The 19,580-nt window shown below is 48.1% G+C and overlaps 1 protein-coding gene across 1 annotated transcript in view; it reads right to left on the reverse strand.

Annotated features, from left to right (window-relative positions):
* The window catches only part of LOC311369711 (kalirin-like), a gene marked incomplete at its 5' end in the record, with an annotated part of 35,030 nt that overhangs the window by 12,504 nt on the left and 2,946 nt on the right, over positions 1–19,580 (reverse strand). Inside the window, 35 exons of the mRNA XM_084487928.1 lie at positions 404–505; positions 820–1,010; positions 1,418–1,529; positions 1,903–1,995; positions 2,281–2,370; positions 2,477–2,546; positions 2,989–3,095; positions 3,652–3,718; positions 3,911–4,035; positions 4,276–4,458; positions 4,851–4,973; positions 5,142–5,257; positions 5,928–6,090; positions 6,598–6,738; positions 7,020–7,158; positions 8,138–8,217; positions 9,419–9,538; positions 9,788–9,954; positions 10,473–10,570; positions 10,760–11,022; positions 11,110–11,257; positions 11,613–11,665; positions 12,402–12,524; positions 12,806–12,880; positions 13,037–13,153; positions 13,371–13,493; positions 13,806–13,898; positions 13,975–14,109; positions 14,594–14,725; positions 14,984–15,175; positions 15,376–15,498; positions 16,458–16,776; positions 17,303–17,526; positions 18,007–18,199; positions 18,671–18,785. Of these exons, the coding sequence (XP_084344054.1) occupies positions 404–505; positions 820–1,010; positions 1,418–1,529; positions 1,903–1,995; positions 2,281–2,370; positions 2,477–2,546; positions 2,989–3,095; positions 3,652–3,718; positions 3,911–4,035; positions 4,276–4,458; positions 4,851–4,973; positions 5,142–5,257; positions 5,928–6,090; positions 6,598–6,738; positions 7,020–7,158; positions 8,138–8,217; positions 9,419–9,538; positions 9,788–9,954; positions 10,473–10,570; positions 10,760–11,022; positions 11,110–11,257; positions 11,613–11,665; positions 12,402–12,524; positions 12,806–12,880; positions 13,037–13,153; positions 13,371–13,493; positions 13,806–13,898; positions 13,975–14,109; positions 14,594–14,725; positions 14,984–15,175; positions 15,376–15,498; positions 16,458–16,776; positions 17,303–17,526; positions 18,007–18,199; positions 18,671–18,785 (4,715 nt within the window). The remainder of the gene's footprint in view (positions 1–403; positions 506–819; positions 1,011–1,417; positions 1,530–1,902; positions 1,996–2,280; positions 2,371–2,476; positions 2,547–2,988; positions 3,096–3,651; positions 3,719–3,910; positions 4,036–4,275; positions 4,459–4,850; positions 4,974–5,141; positions 5,258–5,927; positions 6,091–6,597; positions 6,739–7,019; positions 7,159–8,137; positions 8,218–9,418; positions 9,539–9,787; positions 9,955–10,472; positions 10,571–10,759; positions 11,023–11,109; positions 11,258–11,612; positions 11,666–12,401; positions 12,525–12,805; positions 12,881–13,036; positions 13,154–13,370; positions 13,494–13,805; positions 13,899–13,974; positions 14,110–14,593; positions 14,726–14,983; positions 15,176–15,375; positions 15,499–16,457; positions 16,777–17,302; positions 17,527–18,006; positions 18,200–18,670; positions 18,786–19,580) is intronic.

The raw sequence follows: 19,580 nt of genomic DNA on the forward strand, positions 1-19,580 counted from the left end.
TTTCATTTGCACACACTCACTTGAAGGTGGGTGTCTGTTGGAGTTTGAAACTATTAGATCTGCCCAGTGCTACTCTGGATCTGCCATAACCAATCTCTGACGTTTGACTACAACTCAAACTAGCGCACGACCTCAACGTCAATGTTCTCAGCCACTCCCTCTGTTTGCTGATTGGACGGCCAAAAAATTGGCTGCAGAAAACCTGCGAAAATACCTCAAACCCAGACGTAGTACTGAAGGGAAATGAAAATTGAGCGGAAGTACAGAGGCTGGCGGAGCCAGGCTATATATAGTGTGTAATGTGTATACAAAGTGTGTATATAGTGTGTAGTGTGTACATAGTGTGTATACAGTGTGCAGTTTGTATACAGTGTGTAGTGTGTATACAGTGTGTAGTGTGTACCTTCAGGACGGTCTTGTTGTCGGAGGTGGGCGTGCGACCCACCCACAGGGCCAGCTTACAGGGGTCTCCCTCGATGTGCTCCGTCACCCCCAGCTCTGAGGTCTGACAACAACCAATCAGAACCCTCATACCACCACCGACCAATCAGAACCCTCATACCACCACCGACCAATCAGAACCCTCATACCACCACCGACCAATCAGAACCCTCATACCACCATCGACATCACATCAACATCACAACAATAATGTGTGCACGTTGTGTAAAATGTGTGTATAATGTTTACTGTGGGAACTGTGTGTATACTATGTGTGTACTATGCGTGTCATGTGTATAAGGGGTGTACTATGTGTGTACTATGTGTGTACTATGCGTGCCATGTGTGTAAGGTGTGTACTGTGTACTGCAGAAGTACCCTCAGTCGACTCTTGTAAATGTATTTCGTCCTCCCGCACGAGTCTTTGATCTCCTTGCTGAAGATGAGTGACAGCTCAAACAGGAAGAGGTGTCGGTCCCGCCCCTTCCTGATCAGAGATTTGGGTTCCCAGACCTGGAAGGAGTCCTGAAGGAGCAGCTCACCCTGCACCTCCACCCCCTCCTCCACCCCTGGACACACACACGGAGAGCCAATGTCACGCTGTGCATTCATCTCTTCTGTTTGCTATCACTGTGGACGGAGGGCAACTTGAAGAAATGTGTGTTACACAATAGTACTATATTACTATGTAAGTAATATTGTCAATAATCTCATGTTTTTGACCTGTGTAAGGGTTAGTCTACAGGGTTAGACTACATACACACTGGATACACACTAGATACACACTGGATACACAATAGATACACACTGGATACACACTGGATACACATCTATCTACAAGCTAGAGAATCTGTATCTAGACCTCTATATACATATTTCTATACATATACATATACTATATCTATAGACAAACACATCTATATAATACTGAGTATACAATGTGTGTGTATGTATGTGTGTGGCGTGTGTGTGTTACCTTCAAGCATGCTAACATGCATAGCATCGTTAGCTCTCTTGGGGACGCTGAGCATGACGTCCAGACCCTCCTTGATCTCTCCTTTCCCCTCCTCACAGCACGCCAGCAGCTCCTGTACACGTACAGGGTGTCCATGTATCTAAGTCTATCGATGTAGGCGTACATCACATCGATCTAGATACAGGGTGTCCATGTGTCTACATCTATAGATGTAGGCGTACATCACATCGATCTAGATACAGGGTGTCCATGTATCTAGGTCTACCGATGTAGGCGTACATCACATCGATCTAGATACAGGGTGTCCATGTGTCTACATCTATAGATGTAGGCGTACATCACATCGATCTAGATACAGGGTGTCCATGTATCTAAGTCTATCGATGTAGGCGTACATCACATCGATCTAGATACAGGGTGTCCGTGTGTCTACATCTATAGATGTAGGCGTACATCACTCCGTCTCTACGTGTGTATGTGTGCACCTTGAGCAGCAGCTGGTACTTGGTGATTCTCTGGACCGGTTTGATCAGGGCGGAGGAGATGGAGTTGGCCAGACCATGCCTCCTCTGGACCTCCTGCACACACACACATGAGGACCTTGTCATGGTGACGGAGTGGGCGTGCTGTTGTCATGGTGATGGCGTGCTGTTGTCATGGTGATGGGGTGGGCGTGTTGTTGTCGTGGTGATAGCGTGGGCGTGCTGGTGTCATGGTGATAGCGTGGGCATGTTGTTGGTGGGAGTATAGTGTTGCTTCCACTAGCATCAATTGACTGATGGTTTGTTGCTACCAAGGCGATGGTGATGTGTTGTTGCCGTGGTGATGGTGTGTTGTAACCATGGGAACGGGTTATGTCTGACCTGAAAGAAGGTTGAGCCGTGCTGCTGGACCAACAGGCTGGAGTCCGGCTTGTTACGGCAGTACGTCACGTACATGTGGAACTTATCAGCCTATCAGAGACAAGCACCTTATCAGCCTATCAGAGAGAGGCAGTACTTTTAAAACATAAATAGACAAACACACGCACACACACACATCCAGCCAGTCTCATGTTACCCAGGTGACGAAGCAATGGCCAACGTCTTCAGGAAGCTGCTCGTAGTTCTCCAGTTCCTTCAGAAAGATACTGCGAACACACACAAATACACGTGTATGGACGGGTATGTGTAGCGCTGCATGTATGAATGTGTTTCATACATACATATATATATATATATATATACATTAGGGCTGTTTAAATTAGCGCGATAATAACATGTTAACGCAATCTCCCCAATCCGCGGTGTTCAGTAAGTTTCATATTCAACCCACACTGAGTGAGTCAATAAAACTCCCTCAAGATCACTTCTAGTTTGTGCTTATTAAGTACATTTGGTATGAATGATAATGTGTCATTCCATTTGATAATCTCATTTAACTTAACTCTCATTTAACATTTTTTAAATAGAATTTAAGATTAATCGGAAGTTAACACCACCACTATGCGATTAATCCCTTACAATTTTTAAATGTTTGACAGCCCTAATATGTATATATATATATGTATATATATGGATATAAATGTCTACCTGTTGTGGAACTCGTGGATGTCCAGGAGGTTTCCGAACACGACGTCGTCTTTGTTGGAAAGTCCGAGTGGAACATCGGTGCCGCTGGTCATCTCCCACAGGTAGGTCTGGATTATAGATCAAAAACTATACATCACTCTATATATATATATATATATAGATTGAAGACTATGGATCACTACAAATATATCAATAATATATCACTACATATATATATTATAGATCACTACATATATATAGATTATAGATCACTATATATATATATATATAGATTATAGATCACTACATGTATATAGATTATAGATCACTATATATATATATAGATTATAGATCACTACATATATATAGATTATAGATCACTATATATATATAGATTATAGATCACTACATGTATATAGATTATAGATCACTACATGTATATAGATTATAGATCACTATATATATATAGATTATAGATCACTACATGTATATAGATTATAGATCACTATATATATATAGATTATAGATCACTACATGTATATAGATTATAGATCACTCGTCATCTCCCACAGCTAAGTGTAACCCTAACCCAGAAAAATACTTTAGAATACAGTATAATACAGTAGAGTGTAGTAGAATACAGTAGAGTGCAGTAGAATACAGTAGAATTCAGTAGCCTTGTACCTCAATGCACTCCTGTAGATCTCTGACGTAAACTCTCTCCGTCTGCAGCAGTTCAGCCATGATGTACCTGCACACACACACACACACACACACACACACACTAGTGGTTTTAGTGACCGGGTTAACATCCTAATTGAACACACCTTTTACGTCTCTCTCTCTCTCTCTCTCTCTCTCTCTCTCTCTCTCTCTCTCTCTCTCTCTCTCTCTCTCTCTCTCTCTCTCTCTCTCTCTCTCTCTGTCTCTCTCTCTCTCTCACTCTTTCTTGCGGGCCGATCTCCTCTTCTCGTCACTCAGCTGGTGGTCCGGGTCGCTGAGGTTCACCTCGGGGTCCGAGTCCGACAGACTGTTGGGGATCAGGTCCAGCTCCAGGTCCTTGTTGTCCTGACAACCACACACGTCGCCCACGGTTACCATCACACCCGTACACACGGGTGAGAGGAGGGGTAAGTTACCATGGTCGACAGATAGCGGGGGGGGTTTGTATCACCAGGGTTACGGGTAGAGGAGGGGGTCAGTTGCCACGGTGACAGGTAAAAGAGGTGGGTGGGTGGGTAAAAGAGGTAGGTACCATGGTTACGGATAGAGACAGGGGGGGGGAGTTACCGTGGTGAGGTGAGTTACCTGGCTGCAGCCCCCCAGGGCCGTGTCCAGCAGGTGGCGGTATTGACCCATCCGGCCGCTGAAGTCGCGGTAACGCTTGTCCACCCCGGCGACACAGCGACGGAGCTCCGCCCGGTGGGCGTGGCCTTTAGCCAGCATGCTCTCAGCCAGCTGGATCAACAGGTGAACCTTCTCCTGGATACGCTGGGAGAGAGAGAGGTAAGGTTAGAGTGGAGAGAGAGAGAGGGGGGGAGAGAGAGAGAGGTAGGGTTAGAGTGGAGAGAGAGAGAGAGAGAGAGAAAGAGAGAGAGAGAGAGAGAGGTAGGGTTAGAGTGGAGAGAGAGAGAGTAGGGTTAGAGTGGAGAGAGAGAGAGAGAGAGAGAGAGATAGAGAGAGAGGTAAGGTTAGAGTGGAGAGAGAGAGAGAGAGAGTAGGGTTAGAGTGGAGAGAGAGAGAGGTAGGGTTAGAGTGGAGAGAGAGAGAGAGAGAGAGAGAGAGAGAGAGCAAGAGAGAGAGAGAGAGGTAGGGTTAGAGTGGAGAGAGAGAGAGAGAGAGAGAGAGGAAGGGCTACAGTGGAGAGAGAGAGGTAGAGAGACCTTTGCTGACACACAGAACTGTCGGTGCTCAGCCAGTAGTTCCTGAGTCTGAGTGACGGTTGCCCCTGGCGACGTGTGGGTGGCCAGGTAGTTGTCACCTGACTGCTGCAGCCAATCCAGCGCCTGCAGAGGGTTCCCTCGTTAGTGAGTTAATTAGTTCAACATTTCAAGCCTGCGTCTGAGTGACGGAGACGGAGCAGAGAGGACTCCCTGTCTCACACCACTGTGTACCTGTTCTGTGTGTTTGTGTGTGTACCTGCTATGTCTGTGTGTGTGTGTGTGTGTGTGTACCTGCTGTGTGTGGTTCTGGAACATCAGGTACTGCTGGCACTGGTCCAGGCGGCGTTTCTTCAGCGTCCAGAAGTGAAGAACTCTGTTCTCCCTCTGGAGCAGTTCACTGAGAATACCTAGTGATATACACAGTACATGATAAATGGTCCTCATTTATATAGCGCTTTTATCCAAAGCGCTTTACAGCGTTGACTGACATTCACCCGTTCATGCACACATTCACACACCGACGGCGGAGTCGACCACGCAGGGCGACAGCACAGCTCGTCAGGAGCAATTAGGCGTGAGGCGTCTTGCTCAGGGACACCAACGACACTCAGCTAGGAGGAGCCAGGGATTGAACCAGCAACCTTGCGGTTACCAGCCAACCCGCTCTACCTGCTGAGCTAATGCCGCCCCAGTATATAGCTAGTAGAACACAGTATATACCTAGTAGTACACAGTACATAGTATATACCTAGTAGTACACAGTACATAGTATATACCTAGTAGTACACAGTACATAGTATATACCTAGTAGTACACAGTATATACCTAGTAGTACACAGTACATAGTATATACCTAGTAGTACACAGTATATACCTAGTAGTACACAGTATATACCTAGTAGTACAGAGTATATACCTAGTAGTACACAATATATACCTAGTAGTATACACAGTATATACCTAGTAGTAAACAGTATATATGTATGTATGTATGTATGTATGTATGTATGTATGTATGTGTGTGTGTGTGTGTGTATGTATGATAATGTGTGTGTGTGTGTGTGTGTGTGTGTTCACCTTTGACCTGCTGCTCTGGGACCCTAGAGTGTCCGGTGACCTCGCTGACCCCTGTTACGCCAGAAATGGTGAGGCTGTGGCCGGATATGGTTGCCATGGTGACGCTATTCCGGTGAATATACTTCAGGAAGACCTCCGCGTTCCTCCTGGCCAGAGTACAGGCCTACACACACACACACACACACACACACACAGTAAAGACACACACACACACACACACACACACACACACACACACACACACACACACACACACACACACACACACACACACACACACACACACACACACACACACACACACACAGTACAGACACACACAAACACAAAAATGATGAGTTGATATATATACAATATTTTCAAGCCTACATATCTGTTTGCCTGTCTAACTGTCTACCAGTCTGTCTGCCTGTCTGTCCTCCTACCTGTCTGTCTGCCTGTCTGTCATCCCACCTGCCTGTCTGTCTGTCTGCCTGTCTGTCATCCTACCTGTCTGTCTGTCTATCTACCTGTCTACCTGCCTGTCTGTCCTCCTACCTGTCAGTATGTTTACCTGTCTGTCTACCTGCCTATCTGCCTGTCTGTCCTCATAAACGTCTGTCTACCTGTCTGTCTGTCCTCCCACCTGTCTGTCTGTCTGTCCTCCCACCTGTCTGTCTGCCTGTCTCACCTTCAGGAAGGCCTCTTTCTGGTCCATGTGTTTGCTGATGAGGGGGATGAGGTCATTCTGGCCCCGCCCCCTGTCCCCGCCCCCACACCAGTCCTCGTCCCGGCGGTACTCCTGCTCCAGGCTCTCCAGCACGCCGCACACCTACCGCATGACAACACACACACACACACACACACACACACACACAATTAGATAGATACACCTACACCTACACACACAAGACAGATAGATATACACACCTACACACACACACAAGATAGATATACGTATATATACACACAAATATATATATGTATTTCTATGTAGATATATATAGATGTATATGAATGTATGTGTATTTCTATGTATATATATATATATATAGATGTATATGAATGTATGTGTATTTCTATGTAGATATATCTATGTGTATATGTGTATACCTGCTGGGAGGTGCGGTAGAAGGCCGCTGAAGCGTTGACCAGCTTCAGTCGGTCTTCGATCCTCAGCATCAGGCTCTGCCAGTGGAGCGCCACCGTCTGGGCGCACGACCGCACGGCCTCTGGATCGTAGTGCCCCGCCCTGAAGACACCAGACATCAACCTACAGTCACTAACCTACAGACACCAGACATCAACCTACAGCCACTAACCTAAAGACACCAGACATCAACCTACAGTCACTAACCTACAGACACCAGACATCAACCTACAGTCACTAACCTAAAGACACCAGACATCAACCTACAGTCACTAACCTAAAGACACCAGACATCAACCTACAGTCACTAGTCACTAACCTACAGACACTAGACACTAACCTACAGCGAGTCACTAGTCACTAACCTACAGACACTAACCTACAGACACGAGACACTAACCTACAGACACTAGTCACTAACTTACAGTCACTAGTCACTAACCTACAGACACCAGACACTAACCTACAGCGAGTCACTAGACACTAACCTACAGCTAGTCACCAGACACAGACACTAGACACTAACCTACAGACACTAGACACTAACCTACAGCGAGTCACTAACCTACAGCTAGTCACTAGTCACTAACCTACAGCTAGTCATTAGTCACTAACCTACAGCTAGTCACTAACCTACAGCTAGTCACTAGTCACTAACCTACAGCTAGTCATTAGTCACTAACCTACAGCTAGTCACTAGTCACTAACCTACAGCTAGTCATTAGTCACTAACCTACAGCTAGTCATTAGTCACTAACCTACAGCTAGTCATTAGTCACTAGCCTTGTTGAAGACTCAGTTAGATTTTTGTCAGATCATGTAATTTATTGTTTGCTGTCGGGATGTAAAGAGAATTTCAACTCATATGACAAAAAGGATTCTTAAATACTTTGCCTATCGTTAGGTGTGGTAGAACTAGTTAGCAATAGTTACTACTAGTAAGTGACACTGGTAAGCTTGCTGCAGTAGTGTTTTAATTAGTAGCATTTATAGCAGTAGTTAGTACAGTACTAGTAAGCAGTGGTTAGTAGTACTAGTTAGCAGGAGTTAGTACTAGTTAGCAGGGGTTAGTAGTACCAACCTGACCAGTAGCTCAGCTCTCTGCTGCAGCGCCAGAGCAACTTGGTGTGTCCTCTGGAGAGAGTCAGCATGAAGGAGACCCTGATACACATGATATACATTATAATATACATTATAATATACATGATATACATTATAATATACATTATATACATTATAATATACATGATATAGATTATAAAATACATTATAATATACATGATATACATTATAATATACATTATAATATACATGATATACTTAAGCAATAGATCACGACAGGCCGTCTCTCCGCTGTGCGTCGGGACGGACAACGCCCCTTAACTGTGGTATAATGAGAACATTTCACTGACTGAAGTGATCTATTGCTTTTATAAAACGGTTACGTAAGTATGGCGAAATTAAAGTCATAGACACCCTCAATTTTGAAAAAGCGAGAAAGAAAAGAGAGAGAGAAAAAAGCTCTTTTTTTTAACAAATACAAAAAAGTAGTCCCTCCTGGCTGCCTGCAAAGTGTACGGCGGTTGCTCCGCTGCGCGTCGGGACGGACAACGCCCCTTAACTGTGGTATAATGAGAACATACCACAGCCTGTCGTGATCTATTGCTTAAATATACATGATATACATTATAATATACATGATATACATTATAATTTACATTATAATATACATCATATACATCATATTATATATACATGATATACACATGATGTACATATACATGATATACATATTATATACATTATATTATTACATAATATATAACTATACAATATATATATAATGCACAATGTACTACATATCTATAATCCATTCTATACTGGGTGTAGGTACCTCTATGGCCTGCTGGAGGAGTCATGTTCTCTCTACATTATGTATATCTATAATCCATTCTATACTGGGTGTAGGTACCTCTATGGCCTGCTGGAGGAGTCATGTTCTCTCTACATTATGTATATCTATAATCCATTCTATACTGGGTGTAGGTACCTCTATGGCCTGCTGGAGGAGTCATGTTCTCTCTACATTATGTATATCTATAATCCATTCTATACTGGGTGTAGGTACCTCTATGGCCTGCTGGAGGAGTCATGTTCTCTCTACATTATGTATATCTATAATCCATTCTATACTGGGTGTAGGTACCTCTATGGCCTGCTGGAGGAGTCATGTTCTCTCTACATTATGTATATCTATAATCCATTCTATACTGGGTGTAGGTACCTCTATGGCCTGCTGGAGGAGTCATGTTCTCTCTACATTATGTATATCTATAATCCATTCTATACTGGGTGTAGGTACCTCTATGGCCTGCTGGAGGTGCTCATGTTCTCTCTGTAGTTGTTCAGCTTCAGCCAAGCAGCTCGAGTTCAACATACAGGAGGACAGCATAACTTCACCTTCAGCAATCCACGACAACACCTGGGAGAGAGAGAGAGAGAGAGAGAGAGAGACATACAGAGAGAGTGAGTGAGTGAGTCAGAGAGAGAGAAACAGAGCAAGAGACAGAGAGGGACATAGAGAGACAGAGAGAGCGAGCGAGAGACAGGGAAAGAGAGTGAGATATATATATATATATATATATATATATATATATATATATATATATATATATGTGTGTGTGTGTGTGTGTGTGTGTGTGTGTGTGTGTGTGTGTGTGTGTGTGCGTACCTGTTTAACCTGTGTGTGCAGGTGTGTGAGCTGCAGGCTCTGCTCCAGGTGTGTGTGAGTGTGGTCGGAGATGAGCTGGAGGTCTTTCTGTTTCTCCTGCAGGACGACCAGAGCCTGGTCCACCTGGACGGAGAGGTCCCCCCCGCCGTCGCCCCCCAGGGACACGCCTGGAGACACACACACACACACACACACACACACACACACACACACAGGTAGATACACACCCCAGAGATATACACATAGATACACACCCCAGAGATACACACGTAGATACCGGTACACACCCCAGAGATACACACACCAGAGAAACACACTTAGATACACACCCCAGAGATACACACATAGATACACACACGCATATATATACACACACGCACATATACAAACATGCATACATACACACGCACATATAGACATACACACACACACACACACACACACACACACACACACACACACACACACACACACACACACACACACACACACACACATATACACACACCATCTCGTAATATAGTAGGAGTACTATAGTAGTATTATTAGTATTATACTAGTAGTAAGGTAGTATTAATAGTACTATAGTAGTCGTACCAAGAAGTGTTATTAGTATTAATAGTAGTATAGTAGTATCAGTAGTATAACTAGTATTGTAGCAATAGTACTCAGTAGAAGTTCTGACCTGAAGCGATGACCTCGGTGATGTATTGCTGAAGGTCGTGACCTTGTTGAGTGACCTCAAAGGTCATGTTGTTGATGGCTAACCGTCGCTCCATGTGCCTGTTGGCCAATCAGATCACTCAGTTAACTAAAGTAACCAATCAGATCACTCAGTTAACTACAGTAACCAATTAGATCAAAGTAAACTATAGCAACCAATCAGATCACTCTGTTAGCAAACGGAACCAATCAGAAGACAGTTAACAAAGCAATGGGAGGAACTGAAGGAGTGTTGGGACTGCAGGCTACCTGTGGATCCGCTGCTGTGCTAACGTTAGCCCCTCTGGGCTAGCCTCCACCAGCCTGGACGGGGCTAACGTTAGCCCCTCTGGGCTAGCCTCCCCCAGCCGGGACGGGGCGGCTGCTAGCTTATCCTGGGCCTGGCTGTCCGCCGTCACCGCTAGATGGTCCTGCTTAGCATCGGCTTGCCGGCTCTGCGCTAACTTCTCCGTAGAAAAGTCCTGGGACTGTTTCTGGAGATCCTGAATCCAGGCGTCCATCTCACCGGTCACCTGGACACACACACACACACACACAGTGTGATGAGGTCATGGTCATGGTGCGGTGACGTCATGCTCTTGCCGTGGTGATGTCATCACCTCCAGGCTGCACTGCTGCAGGATGCGGAGTTGCAGGAAGACGTCCAGGCGGAGCTTCCTGTGGTGGAACCCGTCCTCCAGCTGGGCCTGGTTCTCCTCCAGCTGCTGGAGCACCACCTCCACGTGGGCCACGGAGCTGCCCTGGGGCCTGCACAAACACAGCCTTAACACCACCCAACACCACCTCCACTCACACAACCTAACACCACCTCCACTAACACCAATACCCAATATATACCCAACACCACCGAGCTGAGGGCTAGGTTTACCCTTTGTTTATCGTTGTATTTAGAAAGACTTTGTTTTAAGTCTGTTTTGTTTGTTTGTTTTTGGCCCAGGCTCACCCCGACGATGGAAAGATATTTTGATATTATTTTGTTGTTACAATAAACTGTTTGTTTACTTGTGAAACACAGAGTCTGACCTGAGTCTCCCCTAGACTAGAGGGGGTAACAGTGAGTGAGTGAGTGAGTGAGTGAGCGAGTGAGTGAGTGGGTGAGTACCGTAGCTGCAGGATGAGGTCTTCTCCCTCTCGGATAACACTGAGTAAGGCATCCTAGAGACCAGACGAGAGGATGAGGTCAGAGGTCAGATTACAGCAGGATGAGGTCACATGCGTTAGCATGTTGTAGCTGAGTGTTAGCCTGTACCATAGCATGTTGTAGCTGAGTGTTAGCCTGTGTGTTAGCATGTTGTAGCTAAGTGTTAGCCTGCATGTTAGCATGCTGTACCTGAGTGTTAGCCTGTGTGTTAGCATGCTGTACCTGAGTGTTAGCCTGTGTGTTAGCATGTTGTAGCTACGTGTTAGCCTGTGTGTTAGCATGCTGTACCTGACTGTTAGCCTGTGTGTTAGCATGCTGTACCTGAGTGTTAGCCTGTGTGTTAGCATGTTGTAGCTAAGTGTTAGCCTGTGTGTTAGCATGTTGTAGCTAAGTGTTAGCCTGTGTGTTAGCATGCTGTACCTGAGTGTTAGCCTGTGTGTTAGCATGCTGTACCTGAGCGTTAGCCTGTGTGTTAGCATGTTGTAGCTAAGTGTTAGCCTGTGTGTTAGCATGCTGTACCTGAGTGTTAGCCTGTGTGTTAGCATGCTGTACCTGACTGTTAGCCTGTGTGTTAGCATGCTGTACCTGACTGTTAGCCTGTGTGTTAGCATGCTGTACCTGACTGTTAGCCTGTGTGTTAGCATGCTGTACCTGACTGTTAGCCTGTGTGTTAGCATGCTGTACCTGAGCGTTAGCCTGTGTGTTAGCATGCTGTACCTGAGCGTTAGCCTGTGTGTTAGCATGCTGTACCTGAGTGTTCGCCTGCTGTTGTTGCTGCTGGTTGATCATGCTCTGCAGAGCGTCCACCGTGTCCGGACACAGGCTGAGCTCAGCAGACATCTGCTTCTGCAGTCCGTCCATCCAGGCAGACAACTACAAACAGTAGTTAGAGTCCATAAACACACACTCCTAGAGCTACACAATACTCCTAGAGCTGCACAACACCCCTAGAGCTACACAACACCCCTAGAGCTGCACAACACCCCTAGAGCTACACAACACCCCTAGAGCTACACAGCACTCCTAGAGCTACACAGCACTCCTAGAGCTACACAACACTCCTAGAGCTACACAACACCCCTAGAGCTGCACAACACTCCTAGAGCTACACAACACAACACACGAAGAGCTACACAGCTGTGTGTGTGTGGTACCTCCTTGGTGTGTGTGTAGAAGGACACCGCGAGGTCCAGCAGCAGTTTCCTCTGTTCCACACGCTGGATAAACGCCTGAGAAACACAACACAGATTACACATTATACACATTATGAAGACAATAATAATGGTCCTACATAAGTGTGTGTGTGTGTGTGTCTCTGCCTGTGTGTGTGTGTGTGTGTGTGTGTGTGTGTGTGTGTGTGTATGTGTGTGTGTGCGTGTGTGTACCTGCATGCGTGTCTCCAGGTCTCCGGCCGCCTGGTAGATCTCTCTCTCCTCACAGTCTCCAGAGCGAGCGAGCTGGCCGGCCGCCTCCAGGAGCTTCTCCGCATTAGTGTAGGTGTTCTACACACACACACACACACACACACACAGGCAGAGACACACACACACACACACACACACACACACAAGCAGAGACACACACAGACACAGGCAGAGACACACACACACACACGATAGACACAAATAGAAGTGCTTGTTAGGGACAGGTAAGGTTAGACAGGTATGATAAAAAAGTAGTATTAGACAGGTAGGTAAGACATGTATGTGAGACAGGTACCTGTGCTACTTGTTGGAAGTCGTCATGACGTCTCTGCAGAGCTCTGGCCCGGTGGAGCGACTTGCCAACGCCGGTGTGTTTATTAAGAAACACCTCCCCATGCTGCTCCACCCAGTCCTCCACCTGCACAGAGAGAGACCTTGATATATACCTAGAGAGAGACCTGGATACGCACTACACCCGGAGAGAGACCTGGATGTACACTAGACCTAGAGAGAGACCTTGAAATACACTACACCTGGGAAGAGAGTGACCTTGATATACACTACACCTGGAGGGAGAGACCTTGATATATGAGCGTGTGTGTGTGTGTGTCTGTGTGTGTGTCTGTATGTGTGTGTGTGTGTGTGTGTGTGTGTGTGTGTGTGTGTGTGTGTGTGTGTGTGTGTGTGTGTGTGTGTGTGTGTGTGTGTGTGCGTGCGTGCGTGTTTGTACCTGTCTGACATCTTGTTGGAACACACAGAGTTGAAGACGCTGATGGAGGCGGAGCTTGCGGTGCTGCCACGCCCCCTCCACCTCGTGGTGACCCTGCAGACAGACGGGTAGAGAGACGGTCAGACAGATAGACGGTCAGCCAGAGAGACAGACAGACAGACAGTGTTACCTGCATGACGTCGTGCAGAACTCCCATGATGCCATGCGTGGCAGTGGGCGGAGTCTGAGGCTGGGCGTCGTCACACTCTGGGGTTGCCGGGCAACGCTGGAGGATGTCCAATAGGGCTTTACCAGTCTCACTGACCTGGACACACACACACACACACGCACACACACACAATCAGAAAGACAAACACACAAACACAAAGACATACACACCATCAGTAACTATTGCAACAAACATCACTGAAGCACAGACAGAGAGACAGTACCAGGGTGCATAGAGACAGTACCAGGTACAGAGAGACAGTAGAGAGACAGTACCAAGTACAGATAGACAGTACAGAGAGCCAGTACCAGGTACAGAGAGACAGTAGAGAGACAGTACCAAGTACAGAGAGACAGTACAGAGAGCCAGTACCAGGTACAGAGAGAGACAGTACCAGGGTGCAGAGAGACAGGACCAGGTACAGAGAGACAGTAAAGAGAGACAGTAAAGAGAGACAGTACCAGGTACAAAGTGACAGTAGAGCGAGACAGTACCAGGTACAGAGAGACAGTACCAGGTGGAGAAAAACAGTAGAGAGAGCCAGTACCAGGTACAGAGAGACAGTAGAGAGAGACAGTACCTGGGTGTAGGCAGCGGTCATGACCTCATACAGCTCCTGGTGTTTCTGGATGGAAGACTGCAGCTCTGGTATCACCAACGGCAACAAGCTGTCCCCACATGACTCCGCCCACCCTGAGATCTGCTGGACAAACTACACAGACACAGAGATAAGAGAAAGACAGGTGGACAGACAGGCGGACAAACAGGCAGACAGACAGGTACCTGCTCCGCCCCCTGGTGGAAGGCCGTGGACAGACAGACAGACAGGTACCTGCTCCACCCCCTGGTGGAAGGCCGTGGACAGACAGACAGACAGACAGACAGGCAGACAGACAGGTACCTGCTCCGCCCCCTGGTGGAAGGCCGTGGACAGACAGACAGACAGACAGACAGGCAGACAGACAGGTACCTGCTCCGCCCCCTGGTGGAAGGCCGTGGACAGGGCCAGAGTGTCGCTCCGCTCCTCCAACACCGTTGTTAAGGCCTTCCAGTCCTCCTGTAACCGTGACGACACCTCGCCGATACGTTCCGCACCATAGTGACCGCCCTCCGCCAACCTTGTTGCCACGGTGACCACGCTGTCTACATTTCCGCTTCCGTTCTGAGGACACAACCAGAGGCATTCTGGGTAATGTAGGCCTGCTTGATGGAGCCTGAGGTGAATAATTGTTACATTTTCAGTATATACTACTCTCAATCATGGGATATTGCCCGATATCCCGAGATAGCATATACTAAATACATATATACACAAATATGTGGATATATCCACCTATATCCAGGTATGTGTGTGTGCAGTACCATGCAGTTGGCGGTGAAGTGCTGGTGCTGGCTGTGGAGGTCGAGGGCGTGCTGGTGGTTCAGGCCCACGTCCCGAAGGCTCTGGACAAACAGATCCTTGCTGTGGGCGATCCACTCTGACATCTGGGGCACAAAGAGGGACATGCTTTAGCAGCCTCTTGAAGGTACAGTCTCTTGAAGGGACAGCCTCTTGAAGGGACAGCCTCTTAAACCCCACCCCCTACCTGTACAGGTAAGATAGGCCCTGCCTCCTACTTGTACAGGTGATTTAGGCCCCGCCCCTTACCTGTACAGGTGAGTGAGGCCCCACCCCTACCTTGGCACCGTCCTGCAGGTACAGGTGATTTGGGCCCCGCCCCCTACCTGTACTGGTGATCTAGGCCCCGCCCCCTACCTTGGCAGCGTCCTGCAGGTACAGGTGATTTAGGCCCCGCCCCCTCCCTGTACAGGTGATTTAGGCCCCGCCCCCTACCTTGCCAGCGTCCTGCAGGTACAGGTGATTTAGGCCCCGCCCCCTACCTTGGCAGCATCCTGCAGGTACAGGTGATTTAGGTCCCGCCCCCTACCTATACTGGTGATTTAGGCCCCGCCCCCTACCTGTACAGGTAAGTGAGGCCCCGCCCCCTACCTTGGCAGCATCCTGCAGGTACAGGTGATTTAGGCCCCGCCCCCTCCCTGTACAGGTGATTTAGGCCCCGCCCCCTACCTTGGCAGCGTCCTGCAGGTACAGGTGATTTAGGCCCCGCCCCCTACCTTTGCAGCGTCCTGCAGGTACAGGTGATTTAGACCCCGCCCCCTACCTTGGCAGCGTCCTGCAGGTACAGGTGATTTAGGCCCCGCCCCCTACCTTGGCAGCGTCCTGCAGGTACAGGTGATTTATGCCCCGCCCCCTACCTTGGCAGCGTCCTGCAGGTACAGGTGATTTAGGCCCCGCCCCCTACCTTGGCAGCGTCCTGCAGGTACAGGTGATTTAGGCCCCGCCCCCTACCTTGGCAGCGTCCTGCAGGTACAGGTGATTTAGGCCCCGCCCCCTACCTTGGCAGCGTCCTGCAGGTACAGGTGATTTAGGCCCCGCCCCCTACCTTGGCAGCGTCCTGCAGGTACAGGTGCAGCTGCAGGGCCTGGTCCAGGTGCAGCTTGCGGTCACTCCAGCTCTGGAGGAAGTGCGCCCGGGCCCCCTGCAGGCGCTCCAGCAGCGAGGACACCCTGGGGGCCACGGTCTGGAAGTCCGCCCCGCCGGACAGCCAGCTGCCATGGTTACCGCCGCCGGCGTCCCCGGCCGGCTCTCCGGGGTTGGGGCCGAGTCGCATGCGCTGGAGAAGGCTCCGCCCCTCCCGTTCAAGTGCATCGATGGGTGCCGTGGCAACCGTGCTACGGAGTCGGCCATGTTCCTCAACAAGTCTAGAGACAGAAATATAGGAATTGATCTAACATATCGATATAAATATATATCAATATATATACTATATATGTAAAGTATCTATATAAATAAAGATAACTTTATATATAACCTATCGATATGAAGTGTAGACTACAGGCAGGTCTACACTTGTTACATCATTAATAATAATAATAATACAAATCTATGTTCTGTATCTATTTAAATATATATATACTGTATATGCAACTGATCTATATAAATAAAATAAATATATATATACTGTATATTTAACATATCTATATAATATATATCTATATCTGTATATATAAATATATATACTATATGTGTAACGTATCTATATATATATATACATATAAATATATCTACTATATATGTAAAGTATCTACATAAATATATATGAATATATGTACTGTATTATGTAAAGTATCTATATAAATATAGGTACTATATATGTAAAGTATCTACATAAATATATATAAATATATTTTCTGTACATGTAACGTATCTCTGTGTCTGCGGCCTTACCGGCGGGCCTCCTCTACATCCTGGGGCTCAGGTACGCGGGCCAGCCCCGTGTCCAGCTGCTCTAGCTGGGCCAGCAGCTGGCCGGCCGAGCCGGAGAACTCCTCCAGGCCCAGGCGCAGCTCCGTCCACTCAACGTGGTCGTACTCCAGGGAGCCGCCCAGGTCAGAGGTCAGCTGGGAGGGGTCCACCAGCCGGGACAGCCCCTCCACCGACACCAGGCTGGTCTGAACACACACACACACACACACAGACCGTCACACACACACACACACACACACACACACACACAGACCGTCACACACACACAGACGGTCACACACACACACACACACACACACACACACACACAGACGTCACACACACACACACACACACACACACACACACACACAGACGTCACACACACACACACACACACACACACACACACACACACACACACACACAGAGACCGTCACACACACACACACACACACACACACACACACACACACACACAGACCGTCAAACACACAGACACACACAAGGAACGTCACACACACACACACACACACACACACACCATCACACACACACACCGTCACAAACACACACACACACACACACAGAAATACACACAGACCGTCACACACACACACACACACACACACACACACACACAGAAACACACACAGACACACACACACACACGCACACACACGCACCTCAAAGCTGAGCTTGGCGCTGCCCAGGTTGGTCTTGTGTTTCTGCCAGAAGTTGTCTGGTTTGATGAGGAGGGCGGAGGTGATGTGGGTGGAGAAGGACTCCTGCAGCGTGCGGAGGAGGGGCTTCACGCTCTCCCACTTGGAGCCACGCATGTCCACCACCACCGTGAAGCCCCGCGCCCCCACCTCCTCACTAGGGTGGAGGAGTGGAGGAGACCGGGTCAGGGTGGAGGTAGGGTGGATGTACGGGTCAGGGTGGAGGTAGGGGGGTCAGGGTGGAGGTACGGGTCATGGTGGAGGTAGGGTGGAGGTACAGGTCAGGGTGGAGGTAGGGTGGAGGTACAGGTCAGGGTGGAGGCAGGGTGGATGTACGGGTCAGGGTGGAGGTAGGGGGGTCAGGGTGGAGGTACGGGTGGATGTATGGGTCAGGGTGGAGGTAGGGTGGAGGTACAGGTCATGGTGGAGGTAGGGGGGTCAGGGTGGAGGTAGGGGTCAGGGTGGAGGTACGGGTGGAGGTACGGGTCAGGGTGGAGGTAGGGGTCAGGGTGGAGGTAGGGGTCAGGGTGGAGGTAGGGGTCAGGGTGGAGGTAGGGGTCAGGGTGGAGGTAGGGGTGGAGGGTTATGGTGGAGGTAAGGAGCAGAGGGTGGAGAGGGCAATAGGTACCTGGGTACGGTTGACAGGTAAGTGACCAATCGGCTCAGGTCTTCCTGTTTAACTCGATCGTGATTGGTCCTGGCAGGAAATGTAAGGATAGGTCCGCCTCTTTTGTCCCTCCCACCTGTAAAGTTCAAATTAGGCTCAGCAATTCTACCCTAAAAAGGAATGAGACCTAACTTCCCCTAACCAGACCTAACTTCCCCTAACCAGACCCAACCAAACCTAACTACCCCTAACCAGACCAGACCCTAACTTACCCTTACAAGATTAGACCTAACCAGACCTAACTCTAACCAGACCTAACTCACCCTAACAAGATTTAACTAACCCTAACCAAACCTATCTTAGCTTAACTAGCCTAGGCTGGATCGTGAATTTTAGTGTTATCCAGGTATACTGGGTTGCAATTGTGTAGACCAGTTAACAGTCCCAGTCTCTGGGTCCTGTGAGCTGTAGACCAGTTAACAGTCCCAGTCTCTGACTGGAGACCAGTTAACAGTCCCAGTCTCTATCAGCTGTAGACCAGTTAACAGTCTCAGTCTGTTAACTGTAGACCATTTAACAGTCTTTCTTTCGCTTCATATTTGTGTCAACCAATCATGTTGTTGGAGGCGGGGTCTCTAAGCATGTAGCTAGCTTACACAGACAGGGCTAGCACTAGCTTACACAGACAGGGCTAGCACTAGCTTACACAGACAGGGCTAGCACTAGCTTACACAGACAGGGCTAGCACTAGCTTACACAGACAGGGCTAGCACTAGCTTACACAGACAGGGCTAGCACTAGCTTACACACACAGGTCTGACCCAGTAAGACTGAGAGGTTCTATAACCCAGCAGGACTGCTGGACCAGAAATTCTGACCCAGTAGGACTGCTGGTCCCCAGATTAGACCAGACCGTACCTTTCTGTGTGTG

This window comes from Micromesistius poutassou (genome assembly GCF_964030765.1).
Source record: "Micromesistius poutassou genome assembly, chromosome: 24".
In the NCBI taxonomy this organism is placed as follows: domain Eukaryota; kingdom Metazoa; phylum Chordata; class Actinopteri; order Gadiformes; family Gadidae; genus Micromesistius; species Micromesistius poutassou.